Below are 24,241 nucleotides of genomic sequence, written 5' to 3'. Positions count from 1 at the left end.
ACTGAGAATTATGCACCAAAATAGTTATGTGTAAGTGTTATAATTTCCGAATTATGCTGAAAGTGTTGTGGCTATCCATAATAAAACAAGCATTGGTAAAGCTGATATGTCTGACTTGTAATTGAAAATGCAAGTCAGATCTATTGGTTTGGCCAATTTTTATTTTTATTACTTATTCACTTTTTCGCCACAAAATCACAGTGCCCTGCTGTTTTTTGTCCACCTCAAAAGACAATAGCAGCTGTATCGGGTCTAGTAAGTTGTAACTGTCTGAATTATAACATATTCATCTTGACAGAGCACCTTGTCTGATAAGTAGCACTGTGACACCAGCTCTCACTTAATTTTTTCATCTAATATCTCATAGACGCTTTAGGGGTTGTCTTCTACCACCGTATTAGATTTGCTCACTGACCTGCCAGTACTCCTAGATGCTCTGTCTAGATCAGTGGGGTCATTTTTTCCAAAATGTAAAGGGTGTTGAGCAGGAGGGGGCTCCTATTGTGATTGGCTAACATCCTGTTTCCCTGTTTACCAGTGGTCGGGAATACTTACCCAAGTTTGTCTTTTATCAGCACTATGTTATAAGACAGTTGAAGCCCACCAGCACTGAACTCCCTTCAGTTAATCATGAAGGTATAGTAGTACTGATTCTAAGTGTTGATCTAGATTACATGACCTGAATGCAATCTGCATATGAGCTTTGCTACCAAAAAAACAGAAAATAATGTAACCAAAATAAAAATATATACATTGATAGGAAGTGGCAATAAGGAGGACCTCGGTCACTCCAGATCTTACTGCAGAGTCTTCTTGAAGAAGAAAAATATCTTGATCATTTGCGTCCAAAAGTGGCGAAAAGAAGTAAATCATTCTGACACTGTTTCATATATACCCCTTTCCTTTAGTGTTTTAATGTGGATCTTGTGATTACCTCCACCAAAAAAGCTGCAGATATCCAAAAGCATCACTGCCATTATATGACCCTGGTCCGTTATCAATCTCAACTTGATGCATCTTTAAAAGGCCCCTAGTAATCACGGTACGGCAGATTCTGTTCTCGGGCAAGCACCGGTTTTTACAAACTTACCAGCTTGCTCAGGAGAAACAGGCAGGCTGTGGGACAGCATGTCTCACAGTCTACCTGGAGATAATGGCTATTGGACAGCTACCAAACCATGTCTTAGACTGTCAGGGGTAAATTTTATTTTAATATGGTGCTGCAGCATTTTTCCCCTAAGGATGCACACACAAAAAATCCACAGTTAATTAAAAATGCTTTATTAATGTGTCAAATATTTGTTTTAGTGCAAAACACAAGCAAAAGTGTAATTGCAGTTAATATGCACTATCGAGAGCAAAATTAGAGCAATACAGGTAAATAATATAAAACTGGGAACATAATGGATGCCAAACGTTAATTAAATTTTTACTTCCCTGGTCCTATCTAAATTTCATTAAACACGACTTTCTTGCCAAAACATAGTTTTCTAATGCATGCACGAATACCTACTTATTGTTTGTTAACGTCCAGTTTGTCACTATGCCCATCTGCAAGGTCAACTGCTTTTTGTCAATGCTCTCAGAAGGGCTAGATAGCAAGCAGGAAAGTGCGGGTTTGGCACGATGCTCCTTCTGGAATGCTCCTCGCTCCGTAAGAGTCTCACACAACCATTGTATTATATAACCATTCTTAGGAATTATTACCTTGGGCACTGTGATGTATGGTGGGAACTATAAATGTGTGAATTCCACTGCGCAGTCATTCGATTTCCCTGTGATTTTCTGTAAAGTCACTGTTAATGAATATATACTATATGAGTAAGAAATACACTGTTAGAGAATACAAATGTGTTACTATACTGCAAACACGCATACATGAAATACCATGTAGCGGTTATACAAGTTAATCTGTATGTGAAGCTTGAACAACACTGAGCGGTTAAGCAGATCTATTTTATCAGGGCGGCTCAGAGGCAGAAGTAAGGCATGACATACAACATTCCTGGAGTGATATGAATATGTATATTTATGGAATAAGCTGATTAAACATGAATATATTTCAACGCGCGTTGATAAATGATTAATTAGGGCAACTGCTTTAAGCATAAACTAATCGCTCTTCTCTTGGTTAACTGAGTTCATTTTCATAGGTGGGACTTCTAAAACCGAAACACCTACTACAGAATCCAATACTGGAGGCAATAATGGAACACAAAACACACTAACTTTTAAAGAAGCTATAGATACAGGAGTTGGTTGCTTCAAAGTCATCACTGTAAATGTTGGAGATGCAAAAAATGAATTACGGTTGAAGCTGAAGATGATGGAGACAAATAAGGCATCAGATTTGTTTTTTTAGGCGACCATGTAGAAGCCACAATAGGTACTGCATGTACGGGAGAGTCAGACAATTGAATATGGTGATAGTGCAGCTCCAACAAACAATTGTGGCACATGGCAAACCACCGACAATGATTCATATGAAGCAGTCTTGACTATGTGAATGATGTAGTAATGGACGTTTAAGACTTCTGTGTAATATCAGTCAGACACCAACAGATCGGTTGACACCAAGAGACCTGGACGTTATGGGGGAATGTTGGATACAGCCCCCCTTCCTGGTAAGAGACCAACAACTCCAACACATTTCGTGCACCACAATAGGGCTGGGCCCCCTTTGTCCCACCACAATATCAATCCCAACAAGGGTTTCATTGGCAACAGACACCACCTCCTTTTTTAGACAGAATCAGAGGAAGGGGCAGAGGGAGAAACAGATGGCAAGGTGTCATTGAGAGAGTCACAATCAGAGTTGAGGAAAACAATTCCTATGAGGGCCCAACCAAGGACAAGTAAAACATAAGAAACAACATAATTAATCTGAGTATGAAGACCCTCACTGATACCCAGAAGAAAGTTATTATGGATTTGGGGTTCGTCCCCACTCCTAGGGATGACCTGTTTAGACAAAGGATTAAAATGGCAGACTTTCTTTAGAAAAAATAGACTACAGGTCTACTTCTCTTCCAAAGATGATGACATGAGAGATAGTAAAAATTATACCAACAGAGGCCTTCACAAGAAGTCCAAGTTCATCCCCATGATCCATCAGCTACTGCCTTAGGTGGAAGCCTTTGAAAAGATGGTTAGTCTTAGGCTAGTCTCCCTGAACAAGGAGAGTCAGAGCACTTTCTAAAACTTCAGCAGACTAGAAAAAGAGGCTATTACATCCCTGAAAAAAGACAACTCTCATCATAAAACCAGCAGAGAAGGAGGGAGGTACTGAGATACTTCCTAGGGAAATGTACCAAACAGAATGCCTATTGGGAAACAAACTGCATTATAAGAAATTGAACAGAGACTCCACACCAGAAATAAGAGAGAAGATTACCTTTTTGGTCAAGAGGTTTGTAAAATGGTTAATTTAGCGAAAAAGAGGCTGACTTCCTCTTAGAAAAAGAACCTGTGACGCTGTATTTCTGTATCCTCCCTAAAGTCCATAAAATATTCATCCGCCACTGGGCTGCTTAATAGTGTCAGGTATAGGGGCTGTGCTAGAATCAATCTCACATTTTTTTGATTTTTCCAGAACCGCTAGCGAATCCAATGCCATCGTACTTAAAAGATACAAAGAATAATTTTAACAAACTGAAAGATATGCCTTTTGATACAAACAGAGAACTCCTCCTTACACTAGATGTATAATCATTATACAAAAACATTCCGCAAGAAGCTACCCTCAGGGAGATGGACCAGCTCTTGACATCCAGTAGAATTAATTCTTGATTGTGCGCATTTGGTGCTAACTAGCGATGTTTTCGAATATGAGGGAACCTTCTGTCTACAGACTCACTGCATCTCTAAGGGCAGTAGCTGTGCTCCTGCCCTGTGCTTATGTGAACAATTTTAAAATTGAATATGTCTACAATGAAGATAACCCATTTCTTGACACAGTGAGGCTTTGAAAAATGTATATTGATTATGTTTTGGGCATTTGGAGGGGTACAAAGTAGGAGGCAATTGAATCTAACGTGAGTCAATAGCCTCAACCTTTTTCTCAGGTTTCTGATGACTCTGATTATAGAACTGAAATCCCTTTCTTAGACCTTCAGAGTGCAAATAGAAACCAAGAAACAACATTCATGAGACTCTTCTAGGCACATAGCAAAAAGCATGGGCATGGACAGCCTGACCATTATGTGTGACAACATTTTCCCCGAGTTCAAATATGATTACTAAATTAGTGAAAAGCCAATGGAGCATTTTGAACTCTGGAAACCTTAAGATCGAAAGACCTCTATTTTCATTCAGGAGAAGTTGGAAACTTAGGGACATATTAGTACACAAATGTCCCAAAAAATTTACATCTGATTCACAGATGACATTAGAGAACACGCCTACCCCTAGGGGCTATCAACCATGTGGTATCTGGGAAGTGTGCCAATTTACAAAAACATGGAAAACCTTAGTCTTAGGACTGGCTACCACTTGGGAGCTAAGCAGGCTGGCTGAACTGCATCTCTAGTAATGTCGTGGGAATGACAACGTGTAAGGTGTGTACATGGATAACGGAACATAGGAGCAAAGTAAGGTGCAAAAGAGACAACACTAAACTAACCAGAGATTTCAGTGAGTGTAATCGCACTAAACTAAACCGATAGGAATTGTGAGAACTTTGAACAAATGAATTTCACTGGCAATTGTTAGCAGAAGATCAAGTAGGGGATTGTCAGATGAATTGAGCTAGAGAAATGTTAGAACGCAAGGGGGCCCAGTATCACTGTGGAGACATACAGATCTATGTGCATTTCGAAAATATTAGATAAGTGTTTGGCATTCTTCTCTCAGTACTGTGCAATTCCAGCACGAGTTTGGCTCCGTTTTTTTGTGTTTGTATTAAAGGTCTGTTTGGTATCCAGTATGACAGATGTAGCATAATGTAAAACTGATTGAGTGGGGGAGAAATCAATATTATTCTGGAAGGTTTTTGGTATTTGTTAGTCCAAGACCCTTCAGGTACGGGTAGAGGGAGTGGTCTCTACCTATATTGCTAAATTGTTTTTCTCACTTGTGGGATGGGGATTTGTACTTTGGGAGTTGAGTAATTTGTACATCTTGGAAGCTATATGTCCTGATAAACCATTTCTTGAGAAGGAAGATTAAGGGCCTGATTAAGAATTTGGCGGTCCTTGGACCTCCAAACTTGTGGTGGCGGTCGGACCATTGCATTCCAGGTGGTCCGGTAGCCAGATTATGATCCTGGCTGTCTGACTGCCAGGAGACTGCTGCCCTCGTGGGGATCAGGGATGGGTTTGCAGCTGTTTTAGTGGTCAGCAACGGCGTCTGTGAGTTCGGCACAGCCGTGCTGATCACAACTTCACTTTCCGCCAGCATTTGAGCATTATGAGGCACTACTGTTAACAGGATTGCTTTGAACGCTGAAGCAGTGATTTGGCACACATGTTATGCTCGGTGTTGGAATGACTGCCCAAGTTCTGCAGTGTTTTACTAATTCAGCTTTGTTGCAACAGGTGGGTGCTCTCTCTGATAATGAAAGTGTACTAACAATTCTGAATGTGACCGCACTGCTCTTTATTGATACAAATGTTCCTACTGGGACAACTAAAATCTTCACCAATTGGCATATTGTTATTGTGAGAATATTGCCACATAGTCTCACAGTCTACTAGAGATAAAGACAGTTGTTGTCCTTTTGTACTTTTCCATATTTTTGTGAGGCAGAGCGGTGAGTAGCTGAGCTGCATTATCTTGTAGGAGTGAGCCATCAGAAGGGGGTACATGCTGATGATCTAAGCTTACGTTTCCTGGTTTAGCATTTTGGGAGCCTTCTGTGTCTGTTTTTTTTCCTACCTCCTTTTTCTTACATCTGGGTCAAACAAGTCTTCAGATTGTTATAACTGATGTCCTTCAGAAAGTTCCTCACCTCTGAACTTCTTGAATGCCGTCACATGCTTCATGATGATTCTGCTGTTGTTGGGAGTTGTCTTTACCAAGGTGTCACTCAGACTATGCTTATGTGGATCTCTTAGATTGCTTCTGAATCTGGGCTGTTTGATCTTCACACATTTGGCCTGCCAGAGGTAAGGGTGACCCCTTTCAGTAGCCACGGTACCGCTGACACAGAGAGAACCTAGCAGTTAGTGCCTTCTGGCAGGAGCTTCTATGAGAGAAAATCTAGTGAGCAAAAAAAACACCTTTGGTCTGATGAAATGGTCTCCGTAATTCATGAATGGCTTCACAAAGATCAAGACTAGCAGGATGCTATGCTGAATAGGACTAGAAGTCAAGCTCTCAAGCTTCTGGGAAGTACTATGAGGCAGGTGTAAGAGAAGACACTGATACACCAAGAAGACGGCTGAAGAACAGAGAAAAGAGGTGAAAAAATAACTGGCACAAATACAAGAGAAAAACACCAGGGCTGATCCATGAGTGGGGAGCATGATAAATCAACTACTCAAAGCATTGGGACGCAAAGAGTAGTAGAGTAGTAAAGTTTCTCCCCTTCTATAGGCCAAAGACAGGAAGTTAATATTAACCATGTGGTTTCTCCATAATTCTTTGGGGAAAGGCCTATACAAACCAAAAGTGGCAGCAATCTTGAGCTGGGAACCTACATAGCCTTCCAAAAATTCCTCACAGTAGGATCCTGGGAAGGATATGAACAGGAATGAGGCCATGACAAGTGTCTCCTGCACATGGAGGAGAGTGCCGAAGAGGATCACACTGGGGGACAAACTGCTGAGACGTAAATCTAGTTAGGGAATGCAATGGCCTGCTTTACTGCCATGGGACTCTCTGCACTTGAATTCCTGCCTGATGCAAAATCTGTAGACAATAGCGAGTGATCCGTTGGCCTCTGCAGCGGTACAACAACACTTGCTTTATGTGGATAGTGGTGTGAGGCATGCTTCAAATGGTTGACAAAGCTTTTCACCAGTGTGATGATTTTCACTTGGACCAAATGAACTTTCTGCCAGTGCCACCTATCAGTTTGTCTTCTTGTGGTATCTTATTGTTAGACTGAGCTTCTAGTGCTACAAAACTATTCACTAAGAGAGAATGGGCTGGCCCTTATCGCTTGTCCTTCAATAAACCTTCAGCTTTCCTCCTCCAAAAGCAGACAGTTGCCCAGGCTGGGACTTCAGAGCTTTGAAAAGTAGTTAAACCATTGGCTTCTATCTAGGGTGGCGTTCAAGTTTCTCTCTGCTTCAGCAGAACCATCAATCAGTATGTCCCAGAATCTTTTCTGGTCTTTGTTTCTTGTAGCCGCCATTAGTAGATCCCAGTTTGTTTCCACTACCTCATCTTTCTTTTTCGCCACCAACTTAATCTCAACTCTTTGCGACCATCTCAGTCTGATCATTCCTACTCTCCTTGATGGTCGTCAGCAACATCTACTTTGTTGTCCTGCATTCCTTGTCATATCTGTGCTGCTTACCGCAATGGATCCTGGTAGATCATATTGGCTTAGTGCATTTAGTCAAATCTTCTCCGAATATGATCATGTAATCTTAGAATTTCTTGAGGGGGAGTCTATCTTTTTCCAAAACTTGTTTTAAATGCCCAAACACCTTGCCTAATTTTTCAGGTAAATATTGTAAATCTCCAGAGTAGGCCATTTTAACATCTTGCAACTGTTGGATGGCACCTCGTTCATCCCATTTTTTCTCATCCCTGTAAATATGCCTTCATTTGCTGAGAATAAAAAAACGAAGAACTAACACATCTTCATTAATTTCTAATCGTGTCTCAACACATCTATCATCTACCAATGCCCAGATAGCCATGTTAAATAAAATGTAATCCAGCATTCTACTACTTGCACACCTAAATGTTGACATTGCTGGATTTTCTGATTTCCTTAGTCAATTGCAAGCACAGAGTTGAAAGAGGGCTATTAACTGAATTAAGATTTTCCTTGCCACAGAATTTCTATTAGGGTCTACTTCTTGTTATAAAGGAATGTTATAAACTGTGCCCTTGGGCCATGTTTCCGCAAGTAGACAGGGTAGAGGTTAAAGGTGGACAATAAAGTCACCTGCAGTAAAAAGGCAATCAACCTCTTGAGGCCCACCTGAATCATGTTGCAAAGTTGTCAGGTTTTTTTTATGTTTTACTAGTAGGATCTTTCTTATTTGTGGGCAAGGACATGAAAATGCACTAAATGAAGGCCCCACTTTAACCCTGCATTGGTCTAAAATTCTATGTGCTGCACATCTAGGCTGTGCTTCAGCAGTACCTTAACATTCACCAGGATAGATAACAAAATTGTTAACCTACCCTCCGGTCCATTTATCTTAATCTGTACTGCTGGTACAGCAATCACTCTATTAATTAATAGTTTCAAAACATGCCACGTTTCCTACTGACGAGATGTTGTGGTTTCAAACAAGGATTTCTCACTGCTGATCTCTTAATGCCTGCCACATTCCAAGATAATATGTATTCCTGTTTATGCTTTTTTGAGGGTATTCAACCACAGGGTTTGATGGCATAACAGCTGGAACATCCAGAAAGCCGTTTCCGCCGCAGGCCACGTTTTGAGCCGCATTTGGGGCCGCTACCTATTTTTCGGTCCACAGCGTGACCAGTCAATCTTTCTTTGGGTGCTGCTTTGCGCTGGGCCTGCTTTTCGCCCTTATAATCTCTCTTACCTATTCTTTCTGCCTTTTATCTTTTTTCTTGTTTTTCTCTTTCTTTATGGTTTTCCCCTTAGCCATCTTTTCTTCGTCCCAGGAGTATGTGTTTCCTTCCTTGCATGCCTTGCTTCCTTTTTTACACCATGGCTATTTTTCCATTCACTTAAATGTGGCTTTTCCCAATTCAAGATGGTGTCTTTGGAACTTCCTGCGTGTCACTTCCTGTTTTCCAGTATATAAGCACAATTGGTCTTCTGTTCCTTGCGTTGCAAACACTTCTGTTCTCGTGGTGCTCCTCGCTCCTGTTTCCGGTGATTTTTGGACTTCTCCTGTTTATTCTTGGCTGCAGTATTGCTGTTTCCAGTTTATATCACGCTTCTCTTTTTTCTTACCTCCTTTCCAGGAGTTCCTTCCTTCTGAGGTTTTTTCCTCTGGGACTCCTTCTGGAGGTCACTGTCTGCTTGGTGTTACTCTATCAGCAGCACCGTGGCTACTGGAAAGGGTTGCTCTTACCTTGGTCAGTCCAGAACCAGCAAGAGACCAGGTGGTGCCTCGAGATTAACAAACAATCGCGGTAAGAAGCATTCAGATCGTGACATCACCAGCTTTGTTACAATGATCTCAGACACAGATGTTTCCAATACAGACAGTACCTATTTATTGAGAAGATCAGTTTGGCAGCATGTGGTGATCCTGTTGTTGTATTACAGAACCATGGGTTATTTTATTGGTATGTGGAAGCCATGGGGGGACAAGATGATGCATCTAAGGCCACAAGTCTGTTAATCAAATAGAGTGAAATTGTTCCCTTCTCACCTCAGCTGACACCATCCCATGTGAATGCAAAATGTCTTTTCTAACCATTAGATAACAGACTCTCTTCTATCTCTACGAGTTTGTTAGTTTTTTAATTAACAAATCACTGTCTTCCGTATAGGCAGGTATTTACTGGGGTACATCGATCAGCAATACAAGATGTTCCCTTTGTTTTTCATTACGTCCATAGATTGAATTGCTTCACATTTTATCTACGAGAAACACTGATAGGTGAAGATCGAAGTCTATCTATATGAAGCTAGTTTAGGCTAAGGAAGAGAAATACCCCACCCTATGTGGCTATAGTAGGATGGTTGAAAATCCACAGGGTCTCCTTCTATCTTTAAAGGGTAAATGTGTGCCTGTGCAGGCCTGTCTCAGCCAACTGTACATTTTTCTTCATCCAAACACCTTTTTTGTCTCTCACCCCACAACCAATTACTCTATTCTTTTACAGGTGCATGCAACAATTCTGTTAAAGTTACCATGTATAAACTGACACCAGTCAGTGACGATTTGAAGTCTTCTGTGGCTTCCCCAGTTTACTTCATATCCTAAACTTCCAAGGGATCAGTTTTTATTTTTACGGATGAGATGGCCTAATCAAAGAGCTTGAAAACTGGCTTTAGGAACTCAGACATGTATTTAACAAGGGTCAGTCTCTATTACATTCTTTCAGTGCACTTAAGCAGGCATACATAATGCATCATTGCGTCTTGGTGAAAATGAGGATTTTGTTGATGGTAAGAGCACCAGGAAGGTCAACTAGAATTTTCAAGATGGCATTATGAAAGGGGTACCAAAGTTAGTCATTCATACTGATTGAGTCCATCTTCCGTGGAGATGATAGTTGCCACGGCTCCTTGGATATGTCCATCTGATGGTAGAAAGTGTTCAAGTCCAGCATGGGAAAATAACTGTGGTTCATTAAGGTCTGCTATGATGTTGTATTTGGTGGGGCCAGGAACATTTTGCACTTGATTACTCAGTTAGAAAGGTGCATTTATACAAAATGCACTCTTGATAGGTTAGTTGACTTTTGTTTTGACTACAGTTTAGAAGATTAGAATGTTGAGCTATTCACTGACGTAGCTTAGTTTTTGTAGTTCACTCTATACCTGTTCCTGACCTTCAACAGAATGAATCAGTGAAGTCATACCACCAGCTGTGGCTCCTGTTTAAGTGAAGCGTTGCTTTCTTGATCTAAACCCCTAGCCTATGCACAACGGTTAAAAAGCTCACCAAAATGCCTTTCACAGTGTCCATTCAGAAGTTGAGTGCAAAGTTTATCAGCTTTAGCTTCTCAGCTGTGTGACAGCTCAAAGAGGAGTTCATGCCTGTTTGCACAACAATTGTTTTGGCTTTGGTCTTCTCTTGGTCAAAATTGTGCATCATTGAAAACCCTATTTAACTTCACATTGGGACGTCAGCCTTCTCACTCAATCTGTGTTTTTCTCCCTGTCAGCCCTTGTGTAGAGTATTGTTGCTTATTGTTAGCAGGTAGACTGCAACCGATGTGGGGACACTTGTGGCTCTGTCTTGGTGGGGGGGGTTTAACTGTTCTGACAGTTCAGACTGGACTGTTCCTGCTGGGGCAGTGCCAAGGCTTATATACATATGGCTAGTTCAATTTAGAGTGGCAGAGTGGGTAGAAAATGATGGTATAGTATTTGGTCCTGAACAATCAGCAGTAGCTGACATCAATTTAGGTATTTCTTCATTCACTCTTCTTGTTGCACAATTATACTTGGGCGCAAATGGAATGTATCAATGGATTTGCCGTTTTCATATCTGGCTTGTTGCAGCAAAAATCACTGGCAGTTCCAGTATAGTGACTGCCATATTAAGGTATTGATTGATGGCTGTGTATGTCACTGTCAGAAATATGCTGGAACTTTGATGTCTGTGTATGTCTGTGTCAGAAATATGCTCGTACTTCCTCCCTTATGCAGTGTAAAAGCAAAGATCTATTTTTTTTTAAATTTATTGCTTTGAAAAATATACAGCCCAAATTTCTACTTGGGAGCCTTGGTGGCTAGTGAGACATGCGATTGAAAATGTGTTCGTAGGTGGTCCCCATTTGCCACCAGCTGTACCATCCTCTTCTGAGACGGCTGTGCTGACTGGGAGATCATTACTTGAATGTGGTGTAGATTGGTACCTGTGGTGCAGATGGATAAAAATGGACCAAAAGCACATGGTGGAGTTGAACACACTCAGGCATGAACGTGCACATCCCAAAAATCCACTATCCTCACTTTGGGAATGGCTGCAATTGGTAGTCTTATTAATCATGTTGGCTCACACTTTGTGCACAGGCCTAGGCTAAATAGCCCTGTTTAAGGGACTGCACTGTTCTCCACTGATAAGTAACAAATATGTGCAGTGGATTTAATTGGTGTCCCTGTCGTCACTAAAAGGTTGGGTGTTCAGACATCTGAAAATAATGGGAAACTCCCTGTATCAATAAATAGTGTAACTCAGACGCTCCCACCCCCTGTCCTCTACAAAAGGTGTTGCACATTGTCTCAAGTCTGTTTCCATAATTTAAACACCTCATACTTGCATCTTGTCCATGCCCACATGCTCCAGGCCCGATGAGCCTTTGTTTTTTACAGGGAGAAGGAAACGCTGGAGTCCTCATTGCAGAACCTTGTACAGCTAGCAGATACTACTCAGCTTGAGCTAGAGAGGCTGAAGGCTGTAAACACTGAGTTAGAACATCAGAGAGGCCTACTAGGAGAGCAGAACGAAGATCTCTTAAAGGAGAGAGAGCGCAACCGGAAGGAGCTTGAGCGTGGGTAAGTACCACTTCTTCATTTGCATTGGTCTTTGGGTAGATCATGTGCCTGTAAAGTGTAAATAAATAACTGAAGCTTCTTTCAGTTAATGAGGCCAGTTGTTAGAGACGCATAGATAATGGAAAGCCTTAGTGAAGTGTATGAGGGCAGGTTTTGATAATGAACGACTAAAGAAATTTGGAAGGTGAATCTTTGGGAATGTGAGAGGCCCTATAAAAGTGTATATCCCAAGAAAGAAAGTGGTTCAAAGCAGTTTAGTAGACAAATGGCTCAGAATGAGGACTGCATAAGAGTATAGAGGCTACAGATCTGTAAAGTAAGACTACATAGGGGTGTTTGAAACTCGTCATGAGAATGAAACAAACTCATGATACGAATGATCAATTACAATTTAAGTGGAACCTTATAAAAAAGTATATCATTAGTTATCACAAATCATAGTTCCCAGGGAATGTATTGGGATTGCCTGATACTCCGTAGAGGTATATGAGAACTGGAATGAGAATAATAGAAAGTCAGTTGAACTGTATGATGCTATTACCTAGGGATGAATGAAATCCTGTAGACGTGTAATGAGGCCAGAGACTAAGGATTAATTACACTTCCGTAATATATGAGGTCAATAGGTGGAAAAAAGAAATAGACAACTGCAAGTGCTTTAGGTCAGTGATGAGATTGACTAATACTGAAGTGAATGTGGCTGATGGTTAAGAATGAGTGAGACTTCAGAGAAGTGTGTTGAGCACATGATGAGGAATAAATGAGACGCTGTAGCACTGTATGAGGCTGATAAATTGTGATGGATGAAAACCCATAGGAGTTTACAGGATTGTTTAGTACAATAAGTGATACTGCAGAAGTCTATTAGTTTAGTGATGAAAATGATTAAGACTTTGTTCAAGGGCATGGGGAAGTATGTAGAATGATGTAAACTCATGGTTGGGTATGTGTGAGACTATCTCCTTTCTTCTGAGGTGAACGGCCCTGTTTAGTTTATATGTACTTAGATGCTTGTGGTTGTACTAAGGATTGAGATGTCCTTGCAACTCTTCTTCAGGCAGAGGGACATGGAACATCTGGAGGAGAAGATCTCCGGCCTGAAGAAGGAGCTTGTTATGGTGCGGGAAACACTGAACCAGTCTATGCTGGAGAAGGAGGTCCTGGAGACTGAGAAGAATGGGCTCACTCAGGCACTTTCTAAAGTGAGCAGAATGCCTTTCAGCCCATCCAATGCACTATTGTGCTGCATACTTTAACCTTTCTCTCATACTCCCTCTCTCATCCTTTCAATTCTCCCTCTCCTCATCCGCACACCCTCTGTGCGCTCTGTCTTAATCCTCTCCTTTCCTTGCTCATTCTCCCACTTCCTCTTTTTACGTTTGTCACCTGCTTTCTCTTCTCATTCGCCCTTCTTTCCCCTGCAACTTCCTTTGCTATTTGCTTTTTCACTTTTATGATATTCCCACTTTCCTCACCCCAATATTTTTCTCTATTTTATGTTCCCCTTTCTTGCCTTGTCCATGTATATCACATTGTTTTTCCTGTCCCATCGAATTGTTCTTGTGTTCTTTCCTGTAGTGGCCGATGTCAGGGAAGGGTGGTGGTGGGGTTTTGCGGGGCAAAAATAAATGTAAAAAATTAAATAACTTATGTGCCTTCCAAGGGATCGCCGCTCTTCTGCTCCACGGCAGGCAGACTTGGGAGCCTGTGCCTGCTATCTCCAACCTGGCAACACAGCTCGGCTTGGAGACAGCTCAGTGCGCATGTTGGTTTGGCTGTCCTGAGACAGCCGGCCAAACCCACATGTGCACTGAGGGGAGTGCACACCTCTCTCCCTCCATGGCTGTCATCACAATGATGACCCCACCCCCAAGACTTGGCCACTAAAGAAAAATAAAATGATAATAAACCTGGTTTATTATAATTTTATTTTTAAAGTTTTGCCTCTGCTGGTAGGGGGGTGATGCTCCTCTGCCTTAATGGAGGAGCCGCCCTGGTTCATTCCATTATCCACTGTCTTACTTCTAAAGATAACTCCTCGTTTCCTACTTCCTTTGTCACCTTTCAACTCCACTTTACAACAGTATTCGTTTTTCCCCCCTCTTCACAATTCATGTAAGCTTCTTGGACCCATTTTTTTCCCTTAGGTACGTATGTGATGTTTCTATAGCGCAGACCTAACTAAAGGTCCATTTTTGTATATTTCCCCCACCGTTCTGTCACTTTCTGTGCCTCCTTTCTTATTCATCAATCACTTATCCCTCACATCCACTTCTTTGCCTTTCTGTCATCATTCTTCGTCCTTACTCTAACTTTTTCCCTTTGCCTCCTTCCCCATACTTCCCTCTCTTTATCCCTTATTCATTCCCTTCTCCCATCTCTTTCCGCATGCCCACATAATGCATTCCTTCCAGGAATTAAGGAAGTGTCCTTCCCTCCTTTCTCTAATTTGCCTTCTTCCTTCTTTCTCTCTTCTCCTTGCCTTTCTTCTCTTTCCAAACTTTTTACCTCTTTTTCCTACCTGTTCCTTACACTTCTTACATCTTTTTTTGATTCTCTCATTACTTTCTCCCTCGCTTCCTTTTTTCTTTCTTCCATCCCCTCACTACAAAAAGCTTTCTTTTCTTCTTCCCTTGCTTTCATAAATTAATTCTTCCTTTCTTCTATCAGCCCTTCCTCTTTCTTCCCTCCCGTTTTCCTTTACCCTTCATTACATCATTCACCCTTCTTTTCATTACACCCTTCTCTATTAATGCTTTCTCCCAGGATGACCTCCTTCCTTATTTTCTCCCTCCCCACTATTTCTCTCTTACTTTTATTGTCACCCCCCACTTTTCTTTCATCCTCGCCCACTTATTTTTCCTTCCTCCAAAGACATCACTGACCGTTCCCTTCCATCTCCTTCCTCTATCTCTGTTCTTTTTCCCTTTACCATTTCTCCTTCTATCCCCTCTTTACATCCACCTTTACATTACTTTTATTTCTTTTTCCCTAACGTATTCATTCCTTCTCCCTTCATATATACTCTCCTTTCCTCTCTGCCTTTTTTCCTCCCTCAATCTTTCACTTACTAGATACCTTTCTTTCCATGCCCCACTTTCATTTCTTCAAAATCCGGACTGCCTTGTGCTCAGAATTATTTTCTTTCTTTAGTCATTTATTTATTTTGAGGTGATATGTAGCGCAGACCATGCCATCATTGACATCCGAGCACTTTACGTACATGTGAATATATATTTCGAGGGTGTCGTTTTTCGAACAGCACTGTTTAGACGTATTACCTTAAAAAGACAACCATCAAGATAATCTTCAAGCCACTTGTTCGAGTGGTCAATACTCTGATCCTACGTAAATGTGATGCTCTGTTTTATCATAAAACTTTCATTTCTTTCTTTCTTGAATGCAGTGTTCTTTGTGGTCTAGCCTTCTGTTCCAGAATCTCTGGGCTGCCCTGGAAAAGGATTGATTGCATATTTATATCTTGAAGTTTTGGAATTGCTAGCATGCCGATTTCTTTGTTCCAATGAGTGTTCTCCTTATATAGGATTCCTAATTTCTATGTTAAGTTTATTAAAGCGTTATGGTGTGGGGCTTTACTTCTAAGAATGCATTGCCATTCCTTTGGAAGCTGGTTGATCATTGATATGTGGTCAGATTTTTTTCTATTGGAGATCAGACTGCTGAATTTACCCTGCTTTCAGCAGCAAAAGGCCATTTCTTTTTTAAACTGAGAAGTGCCAAATCCATTGTCTAGTCTAGATGGAACTAAGGATTTTACTAAGGCCTAAAGTTTGGTAAGCTGAGAAGTTGCGATTGAGTACTATTGCGTACGTAGCTAAAGAGAACCTACAGTGAGTGTCTTATATATCAAAAATAACCCCATGATTTTGCTTTATTCAGTCAGTCATGCTGCCAATATTTCAGTCAATGACCATCTTACATACGTTGTTGGGTGAGAAAAGAAGGAAATCTCGGCCAGTTCTAAACAAATCAACGCAGATTTGAGTACACTGACGTGGTGCATACATCTGTATTGTCTCACTGCCAGTCAGTACTGCGCTGACTGCTCCTACAAATGAGCCCTCAATGGAACAGTCAGCAGGACGGAAAGACAGGATGCGCACAGCTGAAGCAGTGAGCTTGGCAATCTGCCGACTTCCACTAGTCAGAAAGAGCTGGAACTAGGCAGGCAGCCACCCATCCATCGTTCCTGAGCTTTTGACCTATTGCTTCATTTTTGTGGGTGATTGGAGGTGAGAGGCATCCATACTCATTTTAGGGACCCAGACGTAATTTTCAAAATCATACTTTGACCTAGAAAAAAGAGAAGTAGGGATACAAAAAGTTGAAGAGAAAGATAACTAAACAGTAACAAATGGGAAATACGAGGGATGAAAACAGGCACGCCAAGGTAAGAAGTAGGTACAGGAAGCTTAGGATAATGGGAAAAGGGCACAACATGGAATCTATATCATGCAGTTTTGGTATTCGGCAGGCCAGGGAGTCTGCAATCCTGTGGTGGCCTCCTAGACACCTTTGGCCCATGCACTAATATTTTTACGATGTATGCACTGTCTAGACTCCAAACCACTGACAGTGAGTCGTGGTGAAACATTTTGGTTCTAGATCCTTGCTCTGTACTGGTCTTTCTCTTTAGGCGGCAGCCTCCAGAGTGCTTCCAAGTCCGCTGGGCAGGTAGTAGGCAGTGCAATTTAAATGATGACGGCTTGAACAACAAGGAAAAAAATATATTTTCCTGTAAATGCAGCATGTCTAGTCTTACTGCAGCCCCCTTTTCTTTACTGCTTGTGGCTTTCTTCCAATGCTGCAGTCGAAAAGGTGCTTCTGGGAACTTACATTTACTGAGTCAGGGTTCTGGTTATTTTAAACAGGTTTAAAAGCCAATAGGAAGTTGATATACTCCTTTATTATCCCCAGAATAAAGATCAGGAAGTATTGCTAATGAACAGCTTTTGCCAACATTATTCTCTCTTGGTACCAAGAGACAGTTGGGACCATAGACATCTTTGTTCTTATGCTCATGGTCCAAGTGTCTGTGATCTCCTAGGTCTATCTCACAGGCCTGGTCTTTGTGTCCACTCATTAGTGTCTTTATGTCCTTATATCCCAGTGCCAACGAACATTGTGCATGTATCTCTCCTATTCATTTCATATACATATTTGATATTGTAACCTCACCGAATGTCCATACATCAATAATTTATTTCTACAAAGTGTACATACTGATATTGCAAAAATTTAAGAAAAATAACTGATATGCAACAATTCCTTCCTATATTACAGATCTCCAACATATAATACTATAAAACAACATATAAAAATACATATAGATCAGCATCACAAGCACCAAAGAATAGGACCAAAACAACACCAAGACAAACAGAAACGATTAATCACGAACATATAAACAAACATATATTTACTTCAGATAAAGTGTATCATATAAAGACTAATGTACATTTCATATATCAGACATAAATAAATTCTAAATATCTCATTGTTCAAAACTGAGCCTTAATCAGTTTCCTCAAACTATCTCCAAATTATTCTAAAGATTCAATTCCATTTCATTCAAGGATGGATGTCCATAATGCATATCCACATCGTTATGCAAAAATGTTCAGAAAATAGTGGAACATAGTTCATGTATATCAAATCCAGCCTCTTCCTGGTATTACAATCAAAGCACCATCACTGATCTAAATAATAGTTACTCCATAGCCGACGCGCGATTCGGTGTACTTACACCAGCCAATACAATCAAAATTGTGTATGTCACCTACATCAGGGAAATGTATCAAAAGTAGGCGCTACGCCATTCTTTTTGGATCTAAACATAAATTCAAACATAAATGACAATTTCAATTATATCACCTTCTTACAGGGAATTGTTGTGTCTGTTCCATGCCCAAAATAAATAAAAGTGGGTGTGAATATTCATATGATATTGTCCACCACCTAATGGGTGAAAAACCAAAACCCCTTATTCTGTCCTCGTACCACAAGTGATCTACAAACACATCCAAACGCATGCGGGTCACCAATTGTGCAAACAATGACCCAACTATCATACCTGATAATATCCACAAAATGAAGAGACTCTGTACAGACTCACAGGAATGGGGGGCTGCAATACTAAACAAAATTACACATTAAACTGCTACAAGGTTCTCCTCTTGTGTGACAGGCTTTATATACATGTTCAAACTGCTCCAAGCTCAGACATATCACTTTCCGTGTAGCCTCTAAAGAAAAGACTTTACTAAAAAAATCCAGAGGCGGATATCTAAGAATATGTGACAGAAGGCCACATAGTCTGTACACTCAACAAGGCGGAAGTCGAAAAACCTACCTATTAACTCAAGTCGCTTAACTTCTCCTCATCTCACTTCGTACATGATATTGGCTGCTCATCATAACGTTTGCGGCCATGAAATCCACTGTTTATATCCTAATGCAAAACGCCAAGAGCTGCTAAACATGGAGAAAGGACTCTAAACCATCAAGGGAAAATGAAAATGCCTGCAAACCTGACGCCCATTTTGGAACGGTGACGAGATATATCAAACCTCTTACAAAACACTGCCCATAGTAGATCAAAAATACATTTGGTAAGCATGATATTTCAAAAAGCCATACCACAATAAAACAAAACTAAAAAAAAAAGAAAAGCATATAATGAATTATAATTGCACCCAAACTAAAACCATCCACCCATTCAGAGATACTATCTTTATACATAAGAAGTTACGTTTTTTAGAAAGTGTTGTGCCAAGGTATTTCCTCATTCAAACCTTTGTCAAAAGTCTCCAAATAAAAAATCCAAAATACTTCTCTCTTCTTTCTAACCAATTCTAGATTCACACCACTTTTCGCAGACATTTTTTCTAAAATAATCCATCTCATATCAACTTCATTATGATTGTTTGTGATCCAGTGCGTGACTAGAGGGACAGCCAGTTTACGTGTTCTGATGGCAGATTTATGTTCACAAAGCCTGATTCTGAATTCTCTGGACGTCTCGCCCACATAACCTAAGTCACAGGGACATAAAATCAAATAAATCACATTTTTTGATCTGCAGTTTGTCTTGGTTGTCAAAACAATTGTCAGAAAACAACAACAGGGAGGGGCATACGTGGGAGATTCGGAGGAAAAGACTCCTGGTCCGTGTGTAAAGCTCCCGATAATCAGTAAATCAAATGATGTACACACGGTTCCAAAATACAAGAGGGTTTCTTTCAAACTTAGTGGTTCTGCATACAATGGAAACCAAAGTATTCGAAGCAAGAGCCCTCACTCACCATCCGGTGACATGCTTTATCATAGGGCTATGCTCCTCGTCAGGTCGGCACTGCAATGCCGGACGGGCACCACACGGGGCTCTTTGCCGGAGATCTTTTGAAAATAATGCACAACCGGTCAAAAAGTGATTAAGGATTGGTATAAGGATAGTTAAAAATAACTAGAGGTAACAAGTTGTTTATTTATTTATTCTAATACTGATACCTCTGACATGATTAAAAACAATAAATAGGGATATGGTAAAATAATGTCTACACTCCCCATATGAAAGAAATTTTAATATAGTTACTAAATCTCGCAATAGAGAATAGTAAAGGAAAGAGTAAACACAAGATCCCCTGTGTTACTCTGTATCATAGGTCAACATGTTTCTTGCATTTTTTTAATCAATAAATGATCTTATGAGATTCGTCAGGACCTTAGCACGTACCTAATCCTTTAAACAATTAGGAATCCCATAATAGGGAGATCAGAAACCTAGAAGAATAGAAAAGAAAGAAACCAACGTCAAAGAATTTCATTGTCGTCAACAGTGATGTGTCCACAATATCCTGAGATATTACCCCATACACTCGTGAGGAATCCCAGAGGTGCCATGTGACAAAGGTACAACAGTGATAAATAAGAAAGGACCAACTTGGCGAAGGTTCCACAATGCTTACCCTCCAAATATTCAAGGCAGGGCCTCATCAGGGAAAACATCAGGCTTGAAAAATCCACTATGGTCTAAATATATACACAGAGAACAAACCTTGAATAATACATTAGTTAGATTGGTTATTTGACTGTGTAAAAAATTTATGAAGACCATAACAGGCAAGGTGAGTTATCAGCATAAAAACTCCTATCAATGATAACATATAAAAGACCTCCTGTCATGACTTAGCAAGATAAAGCTAAGTACAGAAGATTAGGGGAGCTGGCGGCTACTAATGGCACAGTAATCAAGTTAGAGAGAAGTAGTCAAAATGCAGCAATATTTACAGATCAGGGTTTTGATTCCCTACATGAATTTGTTATCGATGTTTAAAGACGGTTTTATACAATAACTATTTTGAATTTAATGGAACAGTATACCAACAGATTTAGGGAGTTACTATGGGAACAGCTTGTGCTCTGAGTGTGGCAAATTTGTATGTAGGTGCATTTGAGAAGAAGCACATGTACAATGAGATTGCCCCGTTCTTTGGAAACATTCACATGTTGTGTAGATACATAGATGATTTCTTTATTTGGAAAGGGGAGGAACATAAATTGGAAGAGTTATTTTTATGGCTTAATCTATGTGATAACAACTTGAAATTCACCGTAAAGAGTGATTGCAATCAAGTAGGGTTTTTAGATGTTTATATCAAACATAGCAATAGACATCTAATAGTGTCTTTGTTCACAAAACCCACAGCAAGAAACACTCTTTTACACTTCGATAGTTTCCATCTAAGAAGTAAGTCAAAGACAGGCCATTCCTTTTAGCCAGTTTTTGCGTCTCAAAGGAAACTGTACAGAACTGAAAGATTTTATGAAACATGCGGATGTTCTAGCAGAAAAAATGAGATAGAGAGGATATCCCCAGAGAGTGATTCAAGACTCTCTGAAAAGAGCAAAGTTTTATGACCGTCAGACATTATTTCAAGAAAAGGAAAGAAAAGGCAATGAGAGATTGCTATGTGCTATTCAGCATTCTAATTTAGATGATAGAATTGGACAGATCATAAACTCTCAGTGGCATATCTTGAATACAAGCAATGACTCTGTATCTCTGGAAAAACCTCTCTTTGCTTTTAAGAGGAACAAAAATTTGTGCTGCATTCTGGTCAGCCATGAGCAGTACAAAGGAATCTGTACAAAGCTCCATCGTAGAGCTGGATCCAATCAAAGGCAATTACAAATGTGGTAATTGTCATGCCTGTGATGGAGCGATGGTTACCGATAGTCTTACACACAATGGAAGGTCAATTGTTTTGACAGCCATGACATACTGCCAATCAAAAAATGTGATTTATTTGATTTTATGTCCCTGTGACTTAGGTTATGTGGGCGAGACATCCAGAGAATTCAGAATCAGACTTTGTGAACATAAATCTGCTATCGGAACATGTAAACTGGCTGCCCCTCTAGTCACACATTGGATCACAAACCGTCATAATGAAGTTGATATGAGATGGATTATTTTAGAAAAAATGTCTGCGAAAAGTGGTGTGAATCTAGAATTGGTTAGAAAGAAGAGAGAAGTATTTTGGATTTTTTATTTGGAGACTTTTGACAAAGGTTTGAATGAGGAAATACCTTGGCACAACACTTTCTAAAAAACGTAACTTCTTATGTATAAAGATAGTATCTCTGAATGGGTGGATGGTTTTAGTTTGGGTGCAATTATAATTCATTATATGCTTTTCTTTTTTTTTTAGTTTTGTTTTTTTGTGGTATGGCTTTTTGAAATATCATGCTTACCAAATGTATTTTTGATCTACTATGGGCAGTGTTTTGTAAGAGGTTTGATATATCTCGTCACCGTTCCAAAATGGCTGTCAGGTTTGCAGGCATTTTCATTTTCCCTTGATGGTTTAGAGTCCTTTCTCCATGTTTAGCAGGTCTCGGCGTTCTGCATTAGGATATAAACGGTGGATTTCATGGCCGCGAACGTTATGACGAGTGTTCAATATCATGTAGGAAATGAGTCGAGGAGAAGTTAAGCGACTTGAGTTAATAGGTCGGTTTTTCGACTTCCGCCTTGTTGAGTGTAGAGACTATGTGGCCTTCTGTCACATATTCTTAGATATCCGCCTCTACATTGTTTTAGTAATGTCTTTTCTTTGGAGGCTACACGGAAAGTGATATGTCTGAGCTTGGAGCGGTTTGAACATGTGTATAGAGTCTGTCACACAAGAGAAGGGCCTTGTAGCAGTTTAATGTGTAGTTTTGTTTAGTTTTGCAGCCCCCCATTCCTGTGAGTCTGTACAGAGTCTCTTCATTTTGTGGATATTATCAGGTATGATAGTTGGGTCATTGTTTGCACAATTGGTGAAGCGCATGCGTTTGGATGTGTTTGTAGATCTCTTGTGGTACGAGGACAGAATAAGGGGTTTTGGTTTTTTACCCATTAGGTGGTGGACAATATTATATGAATATTCACACCCACTTTTATTTATTTTGGGCATGGGAACAGACACAACAATTCCCTGTACGAAGGTGATATAATTGAAATTTAATTTGTTTGAATTTATGTTTAGATCAAAAAAGAATGGCATAGTGCCTGCTTTCGATACACTGTCCTGATGAAGGTGGCATACACAATTTTGATTGTATTGGATGGTGTAATCCACCGAAACGCGCGTCTGTTACGGCAACATCAACAGGAGTAACCGTTATTTAGATCAGGGATGGTGCTTGATTGTAATACCAGGAAGAGGCTGGATTTGATATACATGGACTATGTTCCACTATTTTCTGAACATTTTTGCATAAAAATGTGGATATGCATTATGGACATCCATCCTTGAATGAAATGGAATTGAATCTTTAGAATAATTTGGAGATAGTTTGATGAAACTAATTAAGGCTCAGTTTTGAACAATGAGATATTTAGAATGTATTTATGTCTGATATATGAAATGTACATTAGTCTTTACATGATACGCTTTATGTGAAGTAAATATGTGTTTGTTTATATGTTCGTGATTAATTGTTTCTATTTGTCTTGGTGTTGTTTTGATCCTATTGTTTGGTGCTTGTGATGTTGATCTATTTGTATTTTTATATGTTGTTTTATAGTATTATATGTTGGAGATTTGTAATATAGGGAGGAGTTGTTGCATATCAGTTCTTTTTCTTACATTTTTGCAATATCAGTATGTACACTTTGTAGAAATAAATTATTGATGTATGGACATTGTGTGTAGTTACAATATCAAATATGTATTTGAAATGAATAGGAGAGATTTGTGTTTTTTACTTTTTGCATATTTCCCTGGATGTCTCTCTTTATTTGGTCAGGGATCCTTTTCTTTTGAAGTACATTGTGCCTGTATTGCCATGCCTCAATGCCAGGTTTGCAGTGTGTCTCTCAATATCAGTGCCTGTCACAATGTCCATGTATCCGTGTCCTGAAATCATTGTCCAAATGTCAGTCTCTGTAACAGTGCCAGTGTATTCATGTCCACATGACTTGTTGCTTGTTTGTGTCCCTGTTTCAATACCCCAGTCCCAATATGCACACCTATATCTCTCATTATCCCAGTGTCATTATTTCAAAGACGGTGTCCCATGCAACTTTAACTGTCCCAGAGTCCATGTTTCATAGTATCTTGGGCTATGTGCAAATGGCAGCATTGGACTTCTCATTGTGCATGCTAGTGTTCTACTGTCAATCTTGATAACTCCTGTGTTGATATATACATAACGGTGTTCTTGTGTCAGTGCCCCAGTGTTAGCATTCCTTTGTCAGTGTTCCCCCATCAGGATTTATGTGCAAGCGTTACTAACCCAATGTGTGTCTCCCCTGGTAGTTTCTGTGTCAGATTTGATGCTCTAGTGCCAGTGATCCAGTGTCTGTGCCTCCATGCTAGTGCTCAGTGTTGTCACTTCCCACTATTAGCATTCCAGTGTTGTAGTGTCCTGCATCAGTATTACAGTTCT

At 40.1% G+C, this 24,241-nt stretch overlaps 1 protein-coding gene across 2 annotated transcripts in view; it reads left to right on the top strand.

The window, feature by feature from the left end:
* The window catches only part of CROCC2 (ciliary rootlet coiled-coil, rootletin family member 2), an 878,259-nt gene that overhangs the window by 227,756 nt on the left and 626,262 nt on the right, over window positions 1-24,241 (top strand). For both annotated transcript variants that reach the window (XM_069213663.1, XM_069213664.1), the window contains 2 exons: window positions 12,098-12,280; window positions 13,338-13,482. In XM_069213663.1, the coding sequence (XP_069069764.1) occupies window positions 12,098-12,280; window positions 13,338-13,482 (328 nt within the window). The remainder of the gene's footprint in view (window positions 1-12,097; window positions 12,281-13,337; window positions 13,483-24,241) is intronic.

This window comes from Pleurodeles waltl, chromosome 11 (genome assembly GCF_031143425.1).
Source record: "Pleurodeles waltl isolate 20211129_DDA chromosome 11, aPleWal1.hap1.20221129, whole genome shotgun sequence".
Taxonomy (NCBI): domain Eukaryota; kingdom Metazoa; phylum Chordata; class Amphibia; order Caudata; family Salamandridae; genus Pleurodeles; species Pleurodeles waltl.
The sequence above is the reverse complement of the archived record's forward strand: the minus strand, read 5'-3'. Positions and strand labels throughout refer to the sequence as shown.